Below are 20,180 nucleotides of genomic sequence, written 5' to 3' on the forward strand. Positions count from 1 at the left end.
ATTTGAATTTCTGTAGCAGTGTTATTAGTATTTATTAATATTGCACTGTATAACATTTTAGTACTTTTATGTGCTTCTCATTTTTTATTCTTATTTTTTTACTTATATAGGCTATCTTTAATTTAATTTCCCTTTCAATTTGAGTATTTCAGTGCTAAAGTAAATAAGTTTATTATATTCATATTTTATTTTAATTCAATGATTTTTAGGCTTACTTTTAGTCACAACAACAGCTCTGTTCTGAACCAGATCAACCTAAATCAAACGCTTATAAATATTCAATTTTCACAGCGCCGGTCGCTCGACCAATCACATTGGTTCTTGTTTTTTATGCCACGGTGCATCAGCCAATGAGATTTCAGTGTATTAGGTGTTCTCAACATGAGCTTTAACGGCGCAACATCCGATCCGTAATCCATTCGACAACAGAAAGGAAGGTAATATGTGACTTAATTGTATTCAAAAGTTTAATTATTAAAACGTTTTTTTAGTGTTGTGTTGTCTTAACGCAAGTCCTGAAAGGGATTAGTAGCTACTGGAGTTTTGATACAGAGGATGACGTAAAGTGTATTCGTGACAGGTGTCAATCATGTTAAATGAACTGCGCGTCTGCGCTTGGACACTAATAAGTGTGGTTTGTCACACGCAGAGTGTGTGAGTCAAAATGCCCCGAACTTCCAGTGGACCTGCCAGTGAAGTGTCCGGTCCAGAGAGCGGAGAACCTCCACCAGCTCGAACTGAATCACCAGTCTCCCTCTCCCAGCCAGAGTCTGATCAAAGTGACCCGAGAATAATCAAATCACCAAACGACCCGAAAAAATACAGGTAACAAGACATTTTATGCTCTATCTATAGTAAAAAATATCAACAACAACAATTAATAATGTATGAATGTTTTATATTTATATATATATATTTGGTAAATAGATATAAAATAATAATAGTGATTAATAACAACAACAACTGTCATATTCATACTATCAGTCTTTATATTAATAATAATAATTTATAAATATATTTTTATTTTTCACATATACTTTGTATCATTGTTATTAGTAAATATTATATATATTTTTAAACCATTATTGAATAAATCTGATTTATTATGGATATTAGTTTATTTATTTTATTTATATTTATATTTGCATTATATTATCAAATTTATATTTAAAATAAAATTATACATTTTGAAAAAATATATGATTATTGTCTTATTTATAATTTAATAATTCAATAATAATAATAATATTATATTAATAATATTTATATTATTTTACAGCATATCAAATAAAATATTATTTTATACATTTTTATTTTATTTATATAAAATTATTATATCAAGTGTATTTTTTAAATAAAATTTATGAAATTGTTTAAAATTGTTGTCATTTTATTTTTTATTATTACAATAAAACATTTTTTTTACCTCAATTAAATGTTATAAAATAAATTAAATAACAATTTAAATGAAAATATATATAATTTATATATATATATATATAAAACAATTTTTTTTATAACAATACATCTCTAATTTATAAAAAAAAAAAAAATGTAATGGTTCTTTTTCTGACTAGAAGTAATTAAACCTTTTCCAGGTACATTGAGCTGAGCAATGGACTCAAAGTGCTACTCATATCAGACCTCACCCAATCAGAGAGTGGCAAAGAGCCGGCTGACGAAGAAGAGGAAGAGAATGTTGACAGTGAGAGTGCCGATGAAGACAGGAATGACGTGAATAAATGCAGTGAAGCGAGGAAGAAGAATTGCCGTTCAGAGAAACAGGTGACTGTCAGTTCTTTACAGTTACTTCATTTATAAATAGATATAATACCCAGTATGTTATATCTTCCCTCAGTCCGCAGCTGCTCTCTGTATCAGCGTGGGAAGCTTCAGTGACCCTGCGGATCTACCTGGTCTTGCCCATTTCCTCGAACACAGTGCGTTGATTGACAGCAAGGGGTCATTTATTTTATTCTTACCTTTTTATTTCCTTTATATTCACATTGTTATTTTTCCAGTGGTCTTCATGGGCAGTGAGAAGTATCCGGACGAAAATGGCTTTGATGCTTTCCTGAAAAAACACGGAGGAAGTGACAACGCCTCCACGGACTGCGAGCGGACCATCTTCCAATTTGATGTTCAGAGGAAATGCTTCAAAGAAGCACTGGATCGGTGAGATAAATATTCAATTATCAATCACATATTCGTTTATTTTAGAGTGAACTGCCCCTTTAAAAACATGCACTTGCATTATTTGTCCACAGGTGGGCGCAATTTTTCATCTGCCCCCTGATGATTCCCGATGCAGTTGACAGGGAGGTGGAGGCCGTAGATAGCGGTCAGTAAAAACACGTCACAACTGCACTATCAAAGTTAACAATGAAATGTAATGTAGCTAAATTCTTTTTAACAGAGTACCAGATGGGCCGACCATTAGACTCTAACCGCAAAGAGATGCTGTTTGGAAGTTTAGCAAAAGCCAGTCATCCGATGAGCAAGTTCTTCTGGGGTCAGTCACATGTTCATAATGTTCTGAGATTATGCCAAACAAGAGAATGATGGTCATGATATTTGTCCATCCCTTGATATTTCGCCAGGAAATGCTCAAACACTGAAAGACGAACCCAGAGAGAAGAATATCAACACTTATGAGCGTCTGAGAGAGTTCTGGAGGAGATTTTACTCTGCTCATTACATGACGCTCACTGTGCAGTCCAGAGGCAATGAGAATAAATCATTTGTCTCTGAATTAATACAGTACTGTCCTCATATTTACATCAAGGGTCTAATTTTGGACACTTTATCCTCATAGACACACTTGATACCCTGGAAGAATGGGTGCGAGAGATCTTTATTAAGATCCCAAACAAGTACGTATGCTAAACAGTCATATTTCTTGCTATTTATGTCACCCAGGATTTATTTTAATGACTTTTTTTTTCTTTTCTTTTTTTTCACAGTGGCCAGCCACGGGTGAATTTTTCAGACCTTCAGGATCCATTTGATACCCCAGATTTCAACAAGCTTTACCGAGGTAGCGTTGGATTTCAGATTGTATTGCTTGCGTCAGTCAGGTTACCTAGAATCTTTTTAAAAAGCTACATTGATCCTTAATTTAATGTAATGTAATATTATAAGTTTTAATTTAGTATGTAATTTAACTTAATATTTAATTTAAATATGAAATATTTATTTACATTTAAAAAATATGTAATAAAACTAAATTAAATATTAAATATAAGTCATGCAATTTTAATATTTTTTTGTTTATAATTATAATATTAATATTATCAATCTATATTACTAATTAAGATGACAACAATAATGCTTCATATTATTATTATGAAAACATATTTAAATAAATCTTTTAAAGTAAATGGTTATTTTGTTATTAGTTTTTTATTTGACAAAATTGATAATTGATAAAATAAATTACTATTGTTTTTATTTTTGTTTATTTTATTATTATTTGTATTATTATTATTATTATTATTATAAGTTGTAGTAGTAATAAAAGCATATTGATATACATTTCATAAAGTAAATAATTTGATATTATTAGTTTTTATGGTATTTATATTTAATGATATTATCAAAGGTATATTTGAAAATAACATTTATAAATTATTGTTGTTTTTATTTTGTTATTTTAATAACAATAATAAGTGGAATATAATAAAAGCATATTTTAATAAATGTAATAAATCATTTAGATTTTTTATATTTAAAATTAAATTAAAATATAGAAATTATATAATATAATATTATTATTATTATATTATATTAAATAATATTATATAATAGTTTTATAAAAAATAATTATTAAAACTAAATTAAATATTTAAAACATTATTTGTTTACAAATACATTTTAATATAATATACCTTAATATTTATATACATTTATGTAAATAATAAAATTAAACAATTTATTTTAATCACTTGTGTTTAATTTAATGCTAACTGTTAAACAACATACGGAGTTCATACTGAATATCATTATTCATGATTCATTGCCTCCCAGATCTAGGCCTACTCATGTGTTGGTGAATTTAAATGAGCATTTGGAAGCTTTGATAACTAAGTGTCATTTTCAGTGGTGCCAGTGAGAAAGGTTCATGCGCTGACCATCAGCTGGGCTCTTCCACCTCAGGGCAAACATTACAGGTCAGTAACACATCCTGACAGCTGTCTAAATCTATCCACTATGTAAAAGTGTTTTACCCTGCTGAGGTCAAGATAGCGAAGTATAGTCTGCTTAAAAGACCAGCATGGGACACTGGTGGCCACCAAGCTTCTTAACCAGGACATAATGGCATACTAGTACAAGTTTGCATTAGGCTGATGGCAATAAAGAGTGTTTGTGTTTGTACATGTTGGGATATAGAGTGAAACCCCTGCATTACATTTCCTGGCTGATTGGTCATGAAGGAGCTGGAAGTGTATTGTCTTTACTCAGAAAGAAGTGAGTTTGACTTTCTGTTTTTTGACTGTTCATCACTAATGAATCAGTTTGAATCAAATGAGATGAAATGAAATGCTCTGTATCTGAAGGTGCTGGGCTATCGGTCTGTTCGGAGGAAACAGTGAGACGGGTTTCGATCAGAACACCACCTACTCCATCTTCAGCGTTTCAGTCACCCTGAGCGACGAGGGCTTCCAGAACTTCTTCCAGGTCTGAAAAACCCTTCATGTTGGCTCAATGAAGTCCTCAGTTGTTTTTATGTGGTGTGAATCCTTTTATTCCTCATTATATCTTAATAATGAAATGTTTTATTGTGGTTGTAGGTCATTCATACAATCTTCCAGTATCTGAAGATGCTTCAGTCTATTGGACCTCAGCAGAGGTGGGCAGCAGATCATTGAACATTTCTGCTTTAAAAAAATAAAATGCATTCAATTAGAAAAGGATTTCACAGCCTGATGCTGAATATGAAATCCTTTTTACAGTAAAAATGGTTCTTGAGAAGAAAATAATCTCTGAAGAACCTTTATTTTTAAGAGTTGGTTTAGATAATGTCCTTCAATCCTGTTGGTTTTGTTAAATACAAAAACCTCAATATTCTCTTGGTTATGTGTTTTCTCAGAATCTATGAGGAAATCCAAAAGATTGAAGCCAATGAGTTTCACTATCAGGAGCAGGTGACCTGTTTTTCCATCATTCTCTTGAGTGAAATCATCTAAATTCATAGATAGAACAGTCACAGGCCTTCAACTCTCATATTTATGTTTTTTTGTACCAGACGGAACCAATTGACTTTGTGGCGAACATTTGTGAGAACATGCAACTTTTCCCAAAAGAGGACTTCCTGTGTGGAGACCAGCTTATGTTTGAATACAACCCAGAGGCATGGCATTGTCTTTTGGACTAAACTAGTAATGCTAAATATTTTATGACTGCTGTTCTGATGTTTAATCTGTCATTGAAGGTCATCTCAGCTGCTTTGGCACTCTTGACCCCAGTGACGGCCAACATATTACTGCTGTCACCCAAACATGATGGTCTCTGTCCGCTAAAGGAGAAGTGGTTTGGGACGCAGTACAGTGTTGAAGGTAAACCACAACAATAGATCCGGGAAAGGTTTGGCTTTATTTTTAGGGATGCATAGATGCATAAAATTCTGGTAGATACTGTTAGATGATAACCAATGTTATTCAAAGATATTAACTTCATAAAATTTTTATTGCAAAGTTCAACATAGTTTTGGCTAAAATATAAATGAAAAATAATACACTGAAAAATAAACTTGCATGATGATATTCTCACAGAATTAAAATAATCTCATATAATGCAGAATAAATAAGTTGGCTGCTTTTTATATTCGTAAGATATGATATAATGGAAATAGAATTCAAATTATGGCTGATATTATTAATTTTATCACCAATAATTGATAAATGGACAATTTTAATTTTAATATTGTATATTATTTTGTTTAAATAAAACACAAAAAATATATATATATATTTACATTTTTATTTTAAATGCTTCAAGAAATTAGTGATGGATGGATGGATGATAGAAAGTTGATGGATGGATGGATGGATGGATGGATGGATGAATGGATGGATGATAGATGGATGGATGATAGTTGGATGGATGATAGATAGTTGGATGGATGATAGATAGTTGACGGATGGATGGATGATAGTTGATGAATGGATGGAGGTATGGATGGATGGATTATAGTTGATAAATGGATGGATGATTGTTGGATGGATAGATGGATGGATGATAGTTGATGAATGTATGGATGATAGTTGAATGGATGGATGATAGAAAGTTGATGGATGGAAGGATGATAGATAATTGATGGGTGGATGATAGATAGTTGATGGATGGATGGACAGTGGATAGATAGATGGATAGATAGTTGGTTGTGTCATAAATATATAAATGAAATGAAAAATAAATAAATCTACAGTATATGGAGACTAACAACGTTTTTTTTTGATGCGGCACAAATAAATAAAATATTCATTAATCTATATCTATACCTTATGGTCTAAATAATCTTCCAGTATCTCAAAAAAATATTGTTTATAATAAAGAATGTAAATTATAATATTGTCTGATAACCAATATGGCACCGATATATCACGCATCAGTTTATTATGTTTGCCTTAATCCTGAAGTGTTATACCTACACAGATATTCCACAAGAATACAGTGACCTTTGGGCTGGAGATTTCCCGCTGAACCCTGACCTCCACCTCCCAGCTGAGAACAAGTTTATAGGTCAGTTCCCATTCCATTCACTGGAGGTTCATTCCTTTCTTTACAACAGTTCTCACCTCAGTTCTTACCCATCCACAGCCTCAGATTTCACCCTCAAAACAGCAGACTGCCCTGACACAGATTTCCCAGTAAAAATAATTGACAACGAGAGAGGCCGTCTGTGGTTCAGAAAGGACAACAAGTTTAAAATACCCAAAGGTACCTTAATAATGAGAGAAACACAATGAGATAAACCCAATGGAATATCCGTAATTATGTCATTATGTCTGTATTTTCCGATAGCTTATGCACGCTTCCAGCTGCTCACTCCAATCATACTGGAATCTCCTAAAAAGTGAGTTGTTCCTCAACTAATTGAATTCATAATTCTCTACCAATCCTGTAAAAAGGCTCAAATTCTTTGGAGATCTGCCATATTATACATGGAGATTTTTTTTTTTTCTCTCCCAGTCTGGTCCTGTTGGATCTTTTTGTGAATATTCTGGCTCACAATCTGGCGGAGCCGGCATACGATGCAGTCGTGGCTCAGCTGGACTATACGTTAATTCCCGGAGACCACGGCCTGTTCCTCAGACTCAAAGGATTCAACCACAAACTGCCTGTGAGTTCAATAGTGTCTCTGATTCTTTTTGAATCTGTCTCGCAGATGAAATTGATTCATTTGAACAAACTAATTCTGCCAGTTTCGTTCATTTCTTTAGTTGCTTCTGAACCTGATCGTAGACCACCTTGCCGACTTCAGCACAACTCCAGATGTGTTTAGCATGTTCATTGAGCAGCTGAAGAAAACCTACTACACCATCCTCATTAAACCAGATCAACTTGGAAAGTGGGTAATCGCAGATTTCAAAAACCACCGGCGATCTCCGTTTGCATCATTCGGTCTCACTACTGTGTATTATTTCAGAGATGTGCGACTGCAGATTCTTGAGCACCGTCGTTTCTCTGTGATTCAGAGGTATGAAGCCATCATAGCGGACATCAGCGTGGCTGATCTCATGGACTTTGTGAATCGCTTCAAGGCCGAGTTACACATAGAAGGACTCATACAAGGAAATGTCACAAGTACCGTGAGTCTTATTGACGAGTTATGTCATTTTGAGCAAGTGTTTACACTATAATCACTAATTTTTGTACAATTTCTGCACAAACAGGAATCCAAGGAATTTCTGCAGTATTTTATAGAGTAAGTTGTCTGCTTTTAAAATTTGTTAGATGTAAATATAAAAGAAGTAGAGTATAATTTAATTATTTGATGTTATTTGCCAATAATGGTAATGTGTTACATGTAACGCGCGTTACATTACATGGTTACTTTTTGGACATAAAATAACAAATTTAAATCACCTTTTATTTATTCACAATAATTACAAAATTCTACTTACAAATAGTTAATTTTACATATTTTATTTTAAAAAATGTGTTAATGTTGGGGTTGCGTGTTACATGTAATGCGTGTTACGTTATCAGGTTACTTTTTGGACATAAAATAACTAAATGAAATCACTTTTTGTTTATTCAGATTAATTACAAAATTCTATTTACAAATAGTTAATTTTATTGATTTTATAAAATATATATTTTTTAATAATGTTAAGGTAGCGTGTTACATGTAATCCGCGTTACATTATTAGGTTACTTTTTGGAAGTAAAATAACTAAATAAAATCACTTTTTTAATTTGTTCACTTTAATTACAAAAAGTTCTACTTAGAAAAAGGTTTATATATTTAATATATATATTTAAGAATTACATTATGGGGGATGAGGTGCAAAAAAAAAATTGGGTTAGTTACATGTAGAATTTATAGAATAATCTCTTTTTTAATTAAGTAACATTTTTATTTATTTATTTACTGACAAATACAACATCCTTGGTGTTTAACAGCAAACTTCAGTACAAAGCTCCTCCAGCTCCACTTCCTGTCCTGTTCAGAGTGGTGGAGTTACCACAGACGCACCACTTATGTAAAGTCCAGTCCCTCAACACGGCAGACGCCAACTCAGAAGTCACAGTATACCATCAGGTAGTCCATGTGACTATTTCAGATCTTCTAAATTCTTTCATTGCTTTATGTAAGGAACATACCCAAAACATTGTTGTTGTTTTCCAGACAGGACTGAAAAACTTGCGAGAACATACGCTGATGGAGCTGCTTGTGGTGATTTGGGCCGTCGCTTAAACTGAAAGTATATGTATCGTCCTTCTTTTTTTAATACCTAAATGCACTTTTTTTGTGTGTGTTTGCCAGATGCACATGGAAGAACCCTGCTTTGATTTCCTGAGGACAAAGGAAACTCTAGGGTCAGTTATAAAGCGCCGTCCTCCAGACTGTGTTTCCATGTGTAAATCTTTCTTCTTCATCAGATCTTATTCGACTCTTCCTTCAGGTATCAGGTGTATCCCGCCTGCAGAAACACCTCCTGTGTCCTCGGCTTTTCAGTGACCGTCGAGACTCAGGCGACCAAGTTCAGGCAAGGTTTATGTGGAAAACTAGATGTTTATCTTTTAGTCCATTTCTCAATGAATATCAATAACATTTTTTTTTTGCCATGTACTCTCATAGCACTGACTTTGTGGAAGATAAAATTGAAGCTTTTCTAGTCAGCTTTGGGGAGAAAATGGTTAACTTATCGGACGAGGCTTTTCAAACTCAAGTGAGCGCTCTGATCAAGCTGAAGGAGTGTGAAGACACGCAGCTCGGGGACGAAGTGGACAGGAACTGGTTTGAAGTGGTCACGCAGCAGTATGTCTTCGAGAGGCTCAATAAAGAAGTGAGAAATCTTTCATATTATTAATGGTACCATAGCGGTTGTCATCCAGTGTTACAGATTATCGCATCAGCCCATACTGGATAATTGGTCATATTAATGTCCTCTATTTTTTTCATTTATCTTCCGTCACTTAAAGTTAATCATTAAAAAAAAAAAAACATCTTTAAAAACACTAATTAAATTTTTCATATTGTAAATTATAATGTGATGCCTTGATTCACGCATTGAAAATGACTGATTTTAGGTTTCAGTGTTACTTTTTTAATTATTTGGATAAAAATTTAATTTAATAGTTTATTTATTTCAAACCATTTATTTCGCCATTTTTATTTGTTAGTATTAATATTAATTTATTTAGTAATAGTTTTTTGTATTTATTTCAACTCTTTGTAATAAAAGATAAATAAACTAAAGCTACATAAAAAACTAAATTTAAAGCTATTTAAATATAAAAACCTAAAAACTTAAATAATAAATTAATTTAAGCTAAATAAAAATATAAAAATATAAAAACTGAAACAAATAAATCTATTAAAGCCATAAAAATTTATAAGTTAATTAAAGTGAAATAAATGAGTTGTATAGAAATATAAAATCCCCAAAAACTAATTGGAAAAAATGACAAAAGCACATAAAAAGTTACTAAAAGTTAAACTAAAATAAAAATAAAAATGGAAAAATAATATTCAAAATATTCATTACATTTATTTGTGCCTCAAAAAGATTTTTTCTGTTAGTTTTTTTAATTTATTTTATATATTTAATCCACGTCTCCAATGGTTTTGTTAGTCTTCATTTATTTATTTATTTATGCCTTAATTTTTGTAGCACATAAAATTACTAGGTTTTTTTTGTTTTATTTATTTAAACAAAATAATATAGAATTTCAGATATAACATTCTCAATAGCTATGTATAAAAGCTAACATTTTAATGCCAGTGCATTTCTATTCTAATTCTTTCTTCTGAATATTTGAGAATTGTATTCAGTGAGAATATCACATTGTTACTCTACCCGACAGATTGAAGTCCTGAAAGATGTCACCAAAGATGAACTGGTGTCTTTTTTCATGGAGCACAGGCATGCAAACAGTAGAAAACTAAGTATACATGTATGTTATATATTTGTTTCTGTTATAATCTATTATTTAAAAAAAGGGCCTTTTGAATTTTTAAAGGGTCATTGAGACGGTAGGAAATGGTCATGAATGTTGAAACTGTTGATCAGCTACCAAATGACTCTATGATCCATGCAGGTGGTTGGATTTGGAGAGAAAGAGAAGGAAACCCACGGAGATGATCAATCCTGTTCTGCCCCAGAGACTCAGGATGCAGAAATAAAGACATCCTCATATGGGAATGTGTCGGAGCTGATCTTCCTCCCCGCCTCGCCCGTCCTCGCCAAAGCCACCATGATAACGGACATCCGCGCGTTCACGTCTTCCCTCAATCTGCACCCCTACCATAAAATCCTCATGTAGACTGAAACACGCTCAGAATGACCCACGGCTACCTCTATGAAAACTGTGGAAAAACCCTTTCTGTCTGTCTTAATTGATTATGTTAATGGATTAGAATAGTTCACCCCAAAAATCTAGGTGGATGACTTTCGTCTTTCGGCCAAACACAATCGGAGTTATATTAAAAAATATCCTGGCTCTTCCCAGCTTTGTAATGGCATTGAATAGTGTCATCATAGAAGTAATCCATGCGACTCCAGTTGGTTATTAAAAGCCTTCTGAAGCAAGGCCATGGGTTTTTGAAAGAAACATATCCATATTTAAAACTTTGCATTTATTCAAGTGACATATAAGAACTGTATTTGGAGTAATCCAATTTTTCCATGTATTTTAGAGGACAAAAAAATTCAAATAGCATATATACATGTATTAGATTATCAGGGATAAATATATGTGCATATCATTGATATTGCAGTCTTACTTTTTTAAAGCAAGAATAACTGTGAATAAAAATGTGGAGATGTGCGCAAAGCCTTATGTCAAATTTGGAGTATGTGGTATTTAGTATGTTTTATTCAGCAGTCTAACAATTAAATGTTCATTTTAATAATAAAAATTGTAATTTAAAAAGTTATGTTTTTTTTATGACTTTTTGTTTTTAAAAAAAGGAACAGGCGAACTGTTTGGTATTTTTTGTATACTACTGTAGTATTTATTAATGCCAAAGCAACATTTCTAATCTTCGTTCCAGTTTTTGTTTTTCATCTAATAATTATGTTTTATTTTACTTTATTTCAATTACCGAAAATTACTTTTTAGTTTTAGTTTTAGTTAGCGGCAACAACAACGCCGGTGGCCAGCAACCAGTTTGGGCATTGTTTGGCTACCATGGCATCAATTACCCGCTAAAATATTCATGAAACATCTTATGAATATTTAAAAGGCTTAATTTTATACAGGAAAGAACATATGTTAGCAAGAGAATAAAAACTTATTAAAGTATTATCTTCAGATGAGTCTCTCGAGTGTGATTTTGTAACACTGGAAAGTTACATAGACACGCGCGTCCATGGCAACAAACTTTAATAAGCTGCTCTATTGAAGAGTTGGAGCTCGTGCACAGTAGCGAGCGTTTACGCGCATTCTAGCATGGATAACGGCAGAAAGTGTAATGTTTTCGCGCGTTTGCGTCTTTTCTGCGGTTATTCGTAATTAAATAGTGTCCTGCGAGTTTAAACAGCCTCAATATGTCGGTGTCTGTCAAGTGCTGCCCGTCTCCTCCGGATGGAGCAAAACCAGAGAGTCGCAGGACGAAGAGATCGACTACTGCTGTCAATAACAGTGAGGAAACTCTTATATATGATCAATTACAGAATCCACTTTACATAATCTTTGTTTGACTTAATATTTATTTGTTTGTGTGTTTATTTTAATGCCACATCAAAAACTTTCTTAAAGGGATAGCACCCACTCACCTTCATTAAGTTGTTCCAAACCTGTACGAGTTTCTGTCTTCTGACGAACACAAAAGAAGATATTTTAAAGTATGTTGGCAACCAGACATTTGACTGACCAAACAGCCTTCTATAGTATTTTTTTTTTTTACTACTATAGAAGTCAATGGGTGCTGTAAACTTTCTGGTTACCAACACTTTTTTCCCTAGCCTATTATAAATGTATTCATGTAATTTCACTAAATAGTTTATTGTTATTCCTTTAGGACATGTGCCACATCACAAACTTTTTCTGTTATTCTTATTTATTTACTTATGTTATTAATCTGTCTAGTGGCCACAGAGCTTCCTCAGGTGAGGGAGAGGACACATATAAAAGACGGAAGCAGCCTGCAAGTGTGTGACGATTCAATCCCAGAGGAGCTCCTCGCAACTTTAACGTCCACCAAATGTCCTCAAGACAGACTCGGACCCCTCAGATTAACCAAAACTCCTAAGGATTTCAAGGTTTGTGGCACTTGAGTATCTTTCACTGTGATTTTGCCAAATAAGATCAACATTGCTCTGGGAACAACATTACTGTCTGCAAATGTAGTCCTAATCCTATCCCTAAACCTAACCCTATCCATACATTTTCCCTAAAATCAGAGGGAAATGATAGGTGAATAACAGTGATGTAGAAGCTGCACCTAACCCTAAACTTGACATAAACTGTAATCGTGTCCCTCAATCTGATTGGTTGATTGGAATGTTGTTCCAGGATCGAGAAAGCCATTGATCTAGGAACATGTTGTACTTGGTAAAATAACGTTCGCCAAAATTGTTTCTAGTAACTGAATCAGCTCTTTTGACCTGTTTCACCAGGTATGTTTCATGCACCGCCCTGATGCAGTGTGGCACCATCCCACTAGACGCAATAAATACCAATACTTTCTCAACCAGCCAACCTCTCTGACTGGAGCTGGAAGGTTGGAGTGAATCATTGCACATTACACAATACATTTATCCATAATACACTGAAGAGATTTTCTCTCTCACTGTGTTTGTTTGAATCTGAACAGAGACATATCATTTCTCTGTGATGCTCTGGTGTCTCAGAGGGGCCGAGTGTCTCTCCCACAAATGGCTGAAAGAAGCTGTGCTCAGTTTCAAGATCATCACAATGCAAGTGACAGGAGAATAAACAGAATTTGATGCACAGTGTCTTTTTTATATGTTGTAACTTCATGTTGTTGTTTTTGGGTCGAAGGACTCGAGTTCACTGGAAACTTTAATCCCAGAAGAATATCACATCATAAAAAACAAAGGCCTTGAGGGACTGCAGTGCTATGAAGAGTAAGTGAGCTTTGGTCAGTGACAACATCTCTCTTTTAGTACTACAGCTAAATGTTTGGCAAATTTTTTTTATTTTTTTATTTTAGCAAATTCACAGTTCTCCTAGAAGATGACAAGAAGAAGCTAAGAGCCTTTCCATCATTGTAAGTTGCTCTAACATGTTTATTTAAGATTCATTAATTTATTTAAAAATGATCAATATTTTAAATATTTTCTTAACAAAAACTAGGAGGACATGTCATAGCATGTCTAATTTTTCTTTCTTTATTTGAAATGATTTATATGAATATTTATAATATTTTCTAAACTACCACAAGGAAACCAAGCGGTCGTCTTGAGGTGATTCAGTTAATGAAGGTGATGGACAAAATGTTGGAAAAAGCAGGTGTCAATCAAGAGTTTCAAGAGCTAACCGAACTCTCACAGGTTCGTTTTTTTCAATGGTTTTTAAAAGTCTCATGACAAGAGAAATAAAATTTGTCTTTGTGCCAATAAAACATCCTACAGGTTTTATAGCTCCTTATTACAAATAAAGCATTTAAAGGCGCGTTTTGATATTGCGGAATCTGTGACGTCACACAGGAAAATACATTTGCATATGCCCGCCACCAGAGCAAGAATCGACGAATAGTTTCAGATCAACGCCCCATAGGCCCCGCCCACTGGCATTCAGTTGCTTAACGGCTGACATTTGCCTACACTGGATGTGAGCGTCACGTCAGAAGTAAATATAACCCATTATAATCACTGAAGCTGTCTACACTGGATACAGTATACAGATGTGCGTTCAGTTTCTGACATACTCCGTGCGCTTGAGTCTGCAGACAACAGGACAAATGGAAGAGTGAATGAATGTTAGCTTTGGCAGTTTAAACAGCTAGTTTGTGTCTCTGTGCAGACTTCAGAGGTTCCCAGCGTTGGAAACAAGCAGATGGTTGATTTTATTGGTGTTGTGGATCGCGTTGAAGGATTATATGTTTGTTCAGAGCATTTGGTTTTGTAAACGAGGCGCAGTGTAATGGAGTGTTCGCAAAGAAACTTTTGTTGAAAGATGAAGCAGCCAGCTGGATTGGATCTTACAGCAGCTGCATCACAAACCGTAAATGATTTCATAATGCTTTGTCTGTTCAGATTGAAAATTTACTGGAGTTGGTTCAAATTGAGCAGAACATCTACAACATAGTATTCCACGAGCTAATCCGCCAGGTCAGCGTTGAATGTGCCGAGAGGGGTCAGCTCCTCGCCAAGCTCAGGTCTCCATCACTGTTTTACCTCTTTTTTTCCTTCTCTGTGTTTTCATTAGAGAGTGACTTCACTTCCTCTTCCACTTGTCTAGGCAGAGGTATGTGTCTCTACTCGACCGTATCCCACGGCAGGTGAAGGGTCTGCACACAGAAACCTTAGCGCAGAAGGCTCTAGACCGCCGGCTCATTGAAGACATCATTCACTTCAAAAGCTCCATTGCAAAGCTTAATATGTAAGCTTAACACAATTTAAAAATTGACAATTGAGTGGGAATATTACATTTTTTTACCTCATGTATATTTAATCTCTAAAAGGGACCTGAGTTCTTTGAAACAACATGATGAGAGTGTGTCCAAAGAGGCAGAGGAAACCAAAGAGGAGCTTGCTAAAGCCCTGGAGGAGTCACAACGCAATGCAAAGTGCGTGAATGAACCATTAGACTAGTTTATTAGTGTGAACGGAGTGTTTACTGCGGATTCACATTGATTTATTGAAACTTTATATCTGTCTGGTTGAAATAACATTCATTCTGCAGTATTGTGGCAGAGTACCATGAGCTTTATGAGCTGCAGAGGAGAAGACTTGAAGGACAGATGTCCCAGCTATATGATGAAAGAGACCTCTGGAGAAAAGCCACCTACAGTCTTGCAGTCAAGGTGATATTTTGTCACAATCCCCTTGACATGTTAGATAACAAGCACAATTCACTAATTTGGACTCTCATATTGAACGAATTTATAATATTTTAGTCTAAATGTCTCACATTTTTCTTTCAGATAGTAAAGATAAATAAACTTCATCTGGTCAGACGGCTAAATATTAGTGAGCAGACCTGGGCCAAGACTGCAGATCGTTTCACTGGTTTCCTAACAACGAAGGTATGTACACTTAGAATACCTCTTACCTCAGTCTGTCAAGACTATAACATGTAGACTAATGGTTATATCCATGTTATTTTTATTCACAGGACTCGGAGGATGTATCCCATTTCATGGAATTGACTGACCGATGGAAAGATAAACTTACCAACTTCATGAAGAATCTCAGAAAGGCTGAAAGCAACCAGCGTGAGACCATCAAATCTGTCAATGCTAATTTTGTCAAGTGGCACAAATTTTATGAAGACAAATCAAGGTCAGTGAAGAAAATGTTGCTTTTTTTCTTTGTATTTATATGATTTTTATTGACTTTTATTGGCTCTTTTATGGTTCGTTAGGAACCCTAATATGAAAGTTGACGAGCTGTCTGAAGACCTTAAGCAATGGTCAAAGGTTAGCAATCCTTTTTTTAATTTCTTACTCCATTATCTTTGTAAAACTGTTTAACTTTAAATGTAAAAATTATAGCTATCTATGTTCCAACTATAGGTGTTGATGCAGCAGTGTGAGCGTTATGGAGGGGAGGACCTAGTGTCTGGTCAGGAAACACTTGAAATGTTAACTAACCTACAAGAGTCCTGGATTGATGTTTGCCTCCAGCTCTTTAGGAGACACCCTGGTCTAGAGGGAGTGCCACCTAAAGGCCAGGAGGCCATGAGGGAGCTGGCAAAGACCATCACTGAGCTCCAGAATCAACTGGGAATCCGTATCAATGGAGAAAGTGGTGAGAACCAAGGCCTTTGGTTCCTGACATAGTCTTTTTTTCTCCAATGGATATCAATGTCTGCTCTTGGTTGTTAATGCAGGTATTCACGCAACGCTAATGTTGCTTATTGAAACTATGGAGTTCTGGTCGAGAAGGTTAAAGGCCTTGAGTGGACTTCCAGAGGAGCAGTCTTCGGGTGATTCCCTTATGTTGGAAGAAGCTCTTGGCAACATGATGAATATGTCTGAGGAGGCTCTTCTGCTAGTGGACAGCACACAGTTAGAACGTGACAGGGCTAAAAAGAAACCCCACACCAAGTAAGAGAGATGCAAAGGACAAACATTGTAGCTATCTTGAAAAATCTAGTGAGTGCCTTTAAGTGCCTTTATGTACTGTCTAAATTAGCGGCTACTTTCTAAGGCAGCATCGTAACTGAAATGGGGCCTCATAAGTGACTGATTTGGAACGATCTACATGGACAGAAATTTGGACACAAGACTTGATTCATGTTTCTGGTTGAACCATGTCCAATTTCCCTGTATGTGTCTGTGACAGGATTGAATTGGATGATGTCTTCAAGACAATGAAGGAATTCCTGTTCTCTCAAGAAAACTTTTTCCACTGTGAAAATATGAGGCTTCATGACGAGGTACAGCACAGACCTGTGTAACATTTCTTTCATTCCCTAAGGGGTGTTCATACCTGTTCCTGGAAGTCACAATCAAGTCAAGTCAAATGGAAGACATTTAGAGTAATCCTGAAGACCTTGATTAGCTGATTCAGGTGTGTTATCTAGGACTCGAGTGAAACTCTGCAGTAAGGTGGACTTCCAGGAGCAGGACTGGACGCCCTAAGCCATGAGTAATGATCTCATCTTGTGTTGGCAGGTGGCTTCACTTCACACAAAGCTGATTCGCTGGATGGTGGACCTTCTGCTACTAATGGTGCCAGTCCATTCGGATGACCAGGAACCATATCTTCCATCGCCTGAATTGAACTTCATTGTGGACGTGTCTGTTGAGAAGCTAGAGGAGGATGCTAGGAACCTCTCGGGGAAGCTTGACTACTTTTCTAAGTATATCACAAGGTACCCTCACTAAACTCAACATCTTGAGAGGATACACCTTAGCTAGTTATGGTTAAGCAGAAATTCATTACACAACTTGTCGTGCAGCTCTTGTCAGGCTGTTGTGGAGGAGGTGATCCGGAAGAACACAACTGACACAGAGAATGAGTTGTATCAACTAGCCAAACTTCAGGTGCTTAGCAATTAAGATCTAGCAATAGAGTAGCAATAGAGATTGACATCCTGCCTGAAATGCCACTGTGTTTGTTCAGAAAGAGTGTGGTGAGTGGGTGGAGACCTGCCGGATACTACTGTCAGATGTGAAGGGAAACATGGTAGAACTGCAGTTGTCTGGAAAAACTGTAACACAGCCTGTGAGTGACATCCGTATGGACTCTGTGGTAGAATACAGCTTTGCTAAGTAGTACAAAATGTGAATAACTTCCTTGTTCATCTTCTTAGGTTGAGCAACAACCAGAGGAACCTACCGAAGAAGAAGAAGAAGAAGAAGAAGAAGAGGAACCAGCCATGAAAGATTCCATTGGGCCTTATTCTTTCCAAAGAGCTGATGAATATGTAACTAACACTTTTTCATATAAGCTGTTTGCTTGCTAGCCTTATAGCTAGCTTGGTCCAATGGATTAGCACCCAATAACACTATTAAATGCCACCAAATCACCTCCACAGGGGGATGAAACAGCCAGCAGACATGACAAAGATGGCTCAGTCATCAAGCTAGTTGGTTATGATGGCAATATCACTGAGAAGAACTTAGGAGAGTACACCGTCCAACTTAGAGGGGTGAGTATATTGTATTTTCTACATGTGATCAGCTTCCCATCTACAGAGTGTAAAGCATTAATCATCAAAATCTTAATTTTTTCTAGACTGAAGAACTTGTGCTGTCTCCTCACACTGAAAATGCCCAGGATGCCTTCAAAGCATTAGAAACAGTGAGAACTCTTCAGCAAGAGTTTCTGTAAGTATTAGCATTGTGAACTTAAATTTCTCTTTAATGAGATCCCATAGTTCTTTTCTACATAAGCTATATTTTCCAGGGAGGTAGAAACACGGGCTATAAGTGCGGAGGAACGAGCGTTAAAGGCAGAGGAAGACCTGCAGGCAGCTCTGGACAAGATACAAGATCTGGAGAGGCAGTTACAGGCTCGTCCCAGTGTGGAGACCAAGTGTAAGTGTGTCAGGGGCTAACATTACACTTCAGATACTGAACAAGACGGGTAAAGGTGCAGTCACATATGTTGTGGGCACAAAGGTCCATTGTCTTTTGTCTATTGTCAAAAGTGTAACAAAATATGAAGCACTGCTCACACAGAAGTAACTTTCAGATCAAGCAGATTTCTGTTGGTCAACGTGGCAAATTTGTGTGACCTGTTGTGAAATGTGTGTGGGGAAATTCCCAAAATGGTAGATTCCTATTGAAATTTGGATTTTGCCTCTGAAAATTTGCCAAACAGTGGTAAATGAGACCACACCTTAATTTGTGTTTGAAGATCTTTTAAGTCTTATTCTTAGGCCTTAAATGGGTTTTGAAGTAGTTTCTTGCAATTTTAACCCTCTGTTTTGTTTTTTTATTCATTGGAATAGTACGAAACTTTGTAAAGGTTTTGGCATTTTCTGTGTGAACACAAAAAAACAAACAAAGACATGATTCGAAAAGGTTAAATGGTCCTGAAAAAAAATAGTCACACTTGTATTGTTTGTGATAAAAAATGGCCGCATTGGATATGAATGGGGGATTCATTTCATCTATTGGAAATGTTTGGTACTGAAGCTAATTTTTTAAGATATCAACCTCAAATTTGGAACACAGCTTGTTTAGATTTATGGCTTTGATTTTTTCATAGTTTTAGAGTAAAACGTGTTTTGGAAAATATATATTTCATATAAAAACTGAAAATGCTATTTTTGTGCATTTTCTTAATAATAAATGTAAAATGGTATAACTTTTTTCAAGTTCACTTTTTTAAACTTTCACTTCAGCAATGATCTGCCAAGTGTCTCTTTAAAAAAAAAAAAGAGGCCAAACTTAAATCTGTGCTCCAAATTCAAGATTTATGACCGTTTAAGTTGGAAATCAGAAAGTGAATAAATTAATTATAACTACTGCAATATAATTTAGTACCATACAATTAAAAACATTATTTTACCCCTGAAAATTATATGTTAAAAATAACAATTGCCATGTTGAAGCCATATGTATTTTAATGTTGCATCCACACCACTAGGTGTCAGTATATAGTTTAAGTTGGTCAAATAAGTAAACAAAACCAATAAAAATGTCTTTGTTATTAAGGTAAATGGTGTATATATGATATGAACTGACCTATTTCTATTTTCTGACTATTTTCAGTGAGCAAGAAGAAGGTTCCACCAGCACCCAAGCCCCCCAGCACCCCTGTCGCAACTTCTGAAGCTCAGAAGACAAGAAGTCAGAAATCTGAAGCCAGCTCGAAACTGTCCAGAGACACCAAGAAACACTAAATGCGAATAAAAACCGTACT

The 20,180-nt window shown here is 35.2% G+C and overlaps 2 protein-coding genes across 2 annotated transcripts; both read left to right on the plus strand.

Annotated features, from left to right (window-relative positions):
- Positions 1-355: 355 nt before the first annotated feature.
- Positions 356-11,477, plus strand: nrd1b (nardilysin b (N-arginine dibasic convertase)). The gene is made up of 31 exons (XM_082138272.1): positions 356-437; positions 650-825; positions 1,599-1,785; positions 1,859-1,940; positions 2,022-2,175; positions 2,268-2,341; positions 2,417-2,512; positions 2,601-2,723; positions 2,816-2,873; positions 2,964-3,037; positions 4,100-4,169; positions 4,390-4,467; positions 4,557-4,677; positions 4,791-4,849; positions 5,090-5,144; positions 5,246-5,350; positions 5,432-5,555; positions 6,655-6,741; positions 6,820-6,939; positions 7,024-7,075; positions 7,192-7,342; positions 7,443-7,570; positions 7,649-7,811; positions 7,896-7,927; positions 8,629-8,767; positions 8,855-8,902; positions 8,993-9,045; positions 9,132-9,215; positions 9,308-9,515; positions 10,537-10,626; positions 10,771-11,477. Exons 2-31 carry the CDS (start codon positions 665-667, stop codon positions 10,993-10,995), a joined length of 3,201 nt encoding a protein of 1,066 aa, XP_081994398.1. The 5' UTR covers positions 356-437; positions 650-664; the 3' UTR covers positions 10,996-11,477.
- Positions 11,478-11,599: 122 nt separating this feature from the next.
- Positions 11,600-20,173, plus strand: axdnd1 (axonemal dynein light chain domain containing 1). Its single transcript, XM_082138273.1, has 25 exons — positions 11,600-12,315; positions 12,763-12,935; positions 13,293-13,396; positions 13,490-13,592; positions 13,678-13,763; positions 13,850-13,906; positions 14,081-14,189; positions 14,895-15,016; positions 15,100-15,240; positions 15,323-15,427; positions 15,544-15,664; positions 15,785-15,886; positions 15,976-16,142; positions 16,225-16,279; positions 16,376-16,610; positions 16,693-16,909; positions 17,148-17,241; positions 17,480-17,679; positions 17,767-17,851; positions 17,931-18,032; positions 18,121-18,234; positions 18,346-18,459; positions 18,546-18,637; positions 18,717-18,847; positions 20,030-20,173. The coding sequence occupies exons 1-25, from the start codon at positions 12,222-12,224 to the stop codon at positions 20,158-20,160; spliced, it is 3,054 nt and encodes a 1,017-aa protein (XP_081994399.1). The 5' UTR covers positions 11,600-12,221; the 3' UTR covers positions 20,161-20,173.
- Positions 20,174-20,180: the final 7 nt, after the last annotated feature.

This window comes from Leuciscus leuciscus (assembly GCF_965113295.1).
Source record: "Leuciscus leuciscus genome assembly, chromosome: 15".
NCBI lineage: Eukaryota > Metazoa > Chordata > Actinopteri > Cypriniformes > Leuciscidae > Leuciscus > Leuciscus leuciscus.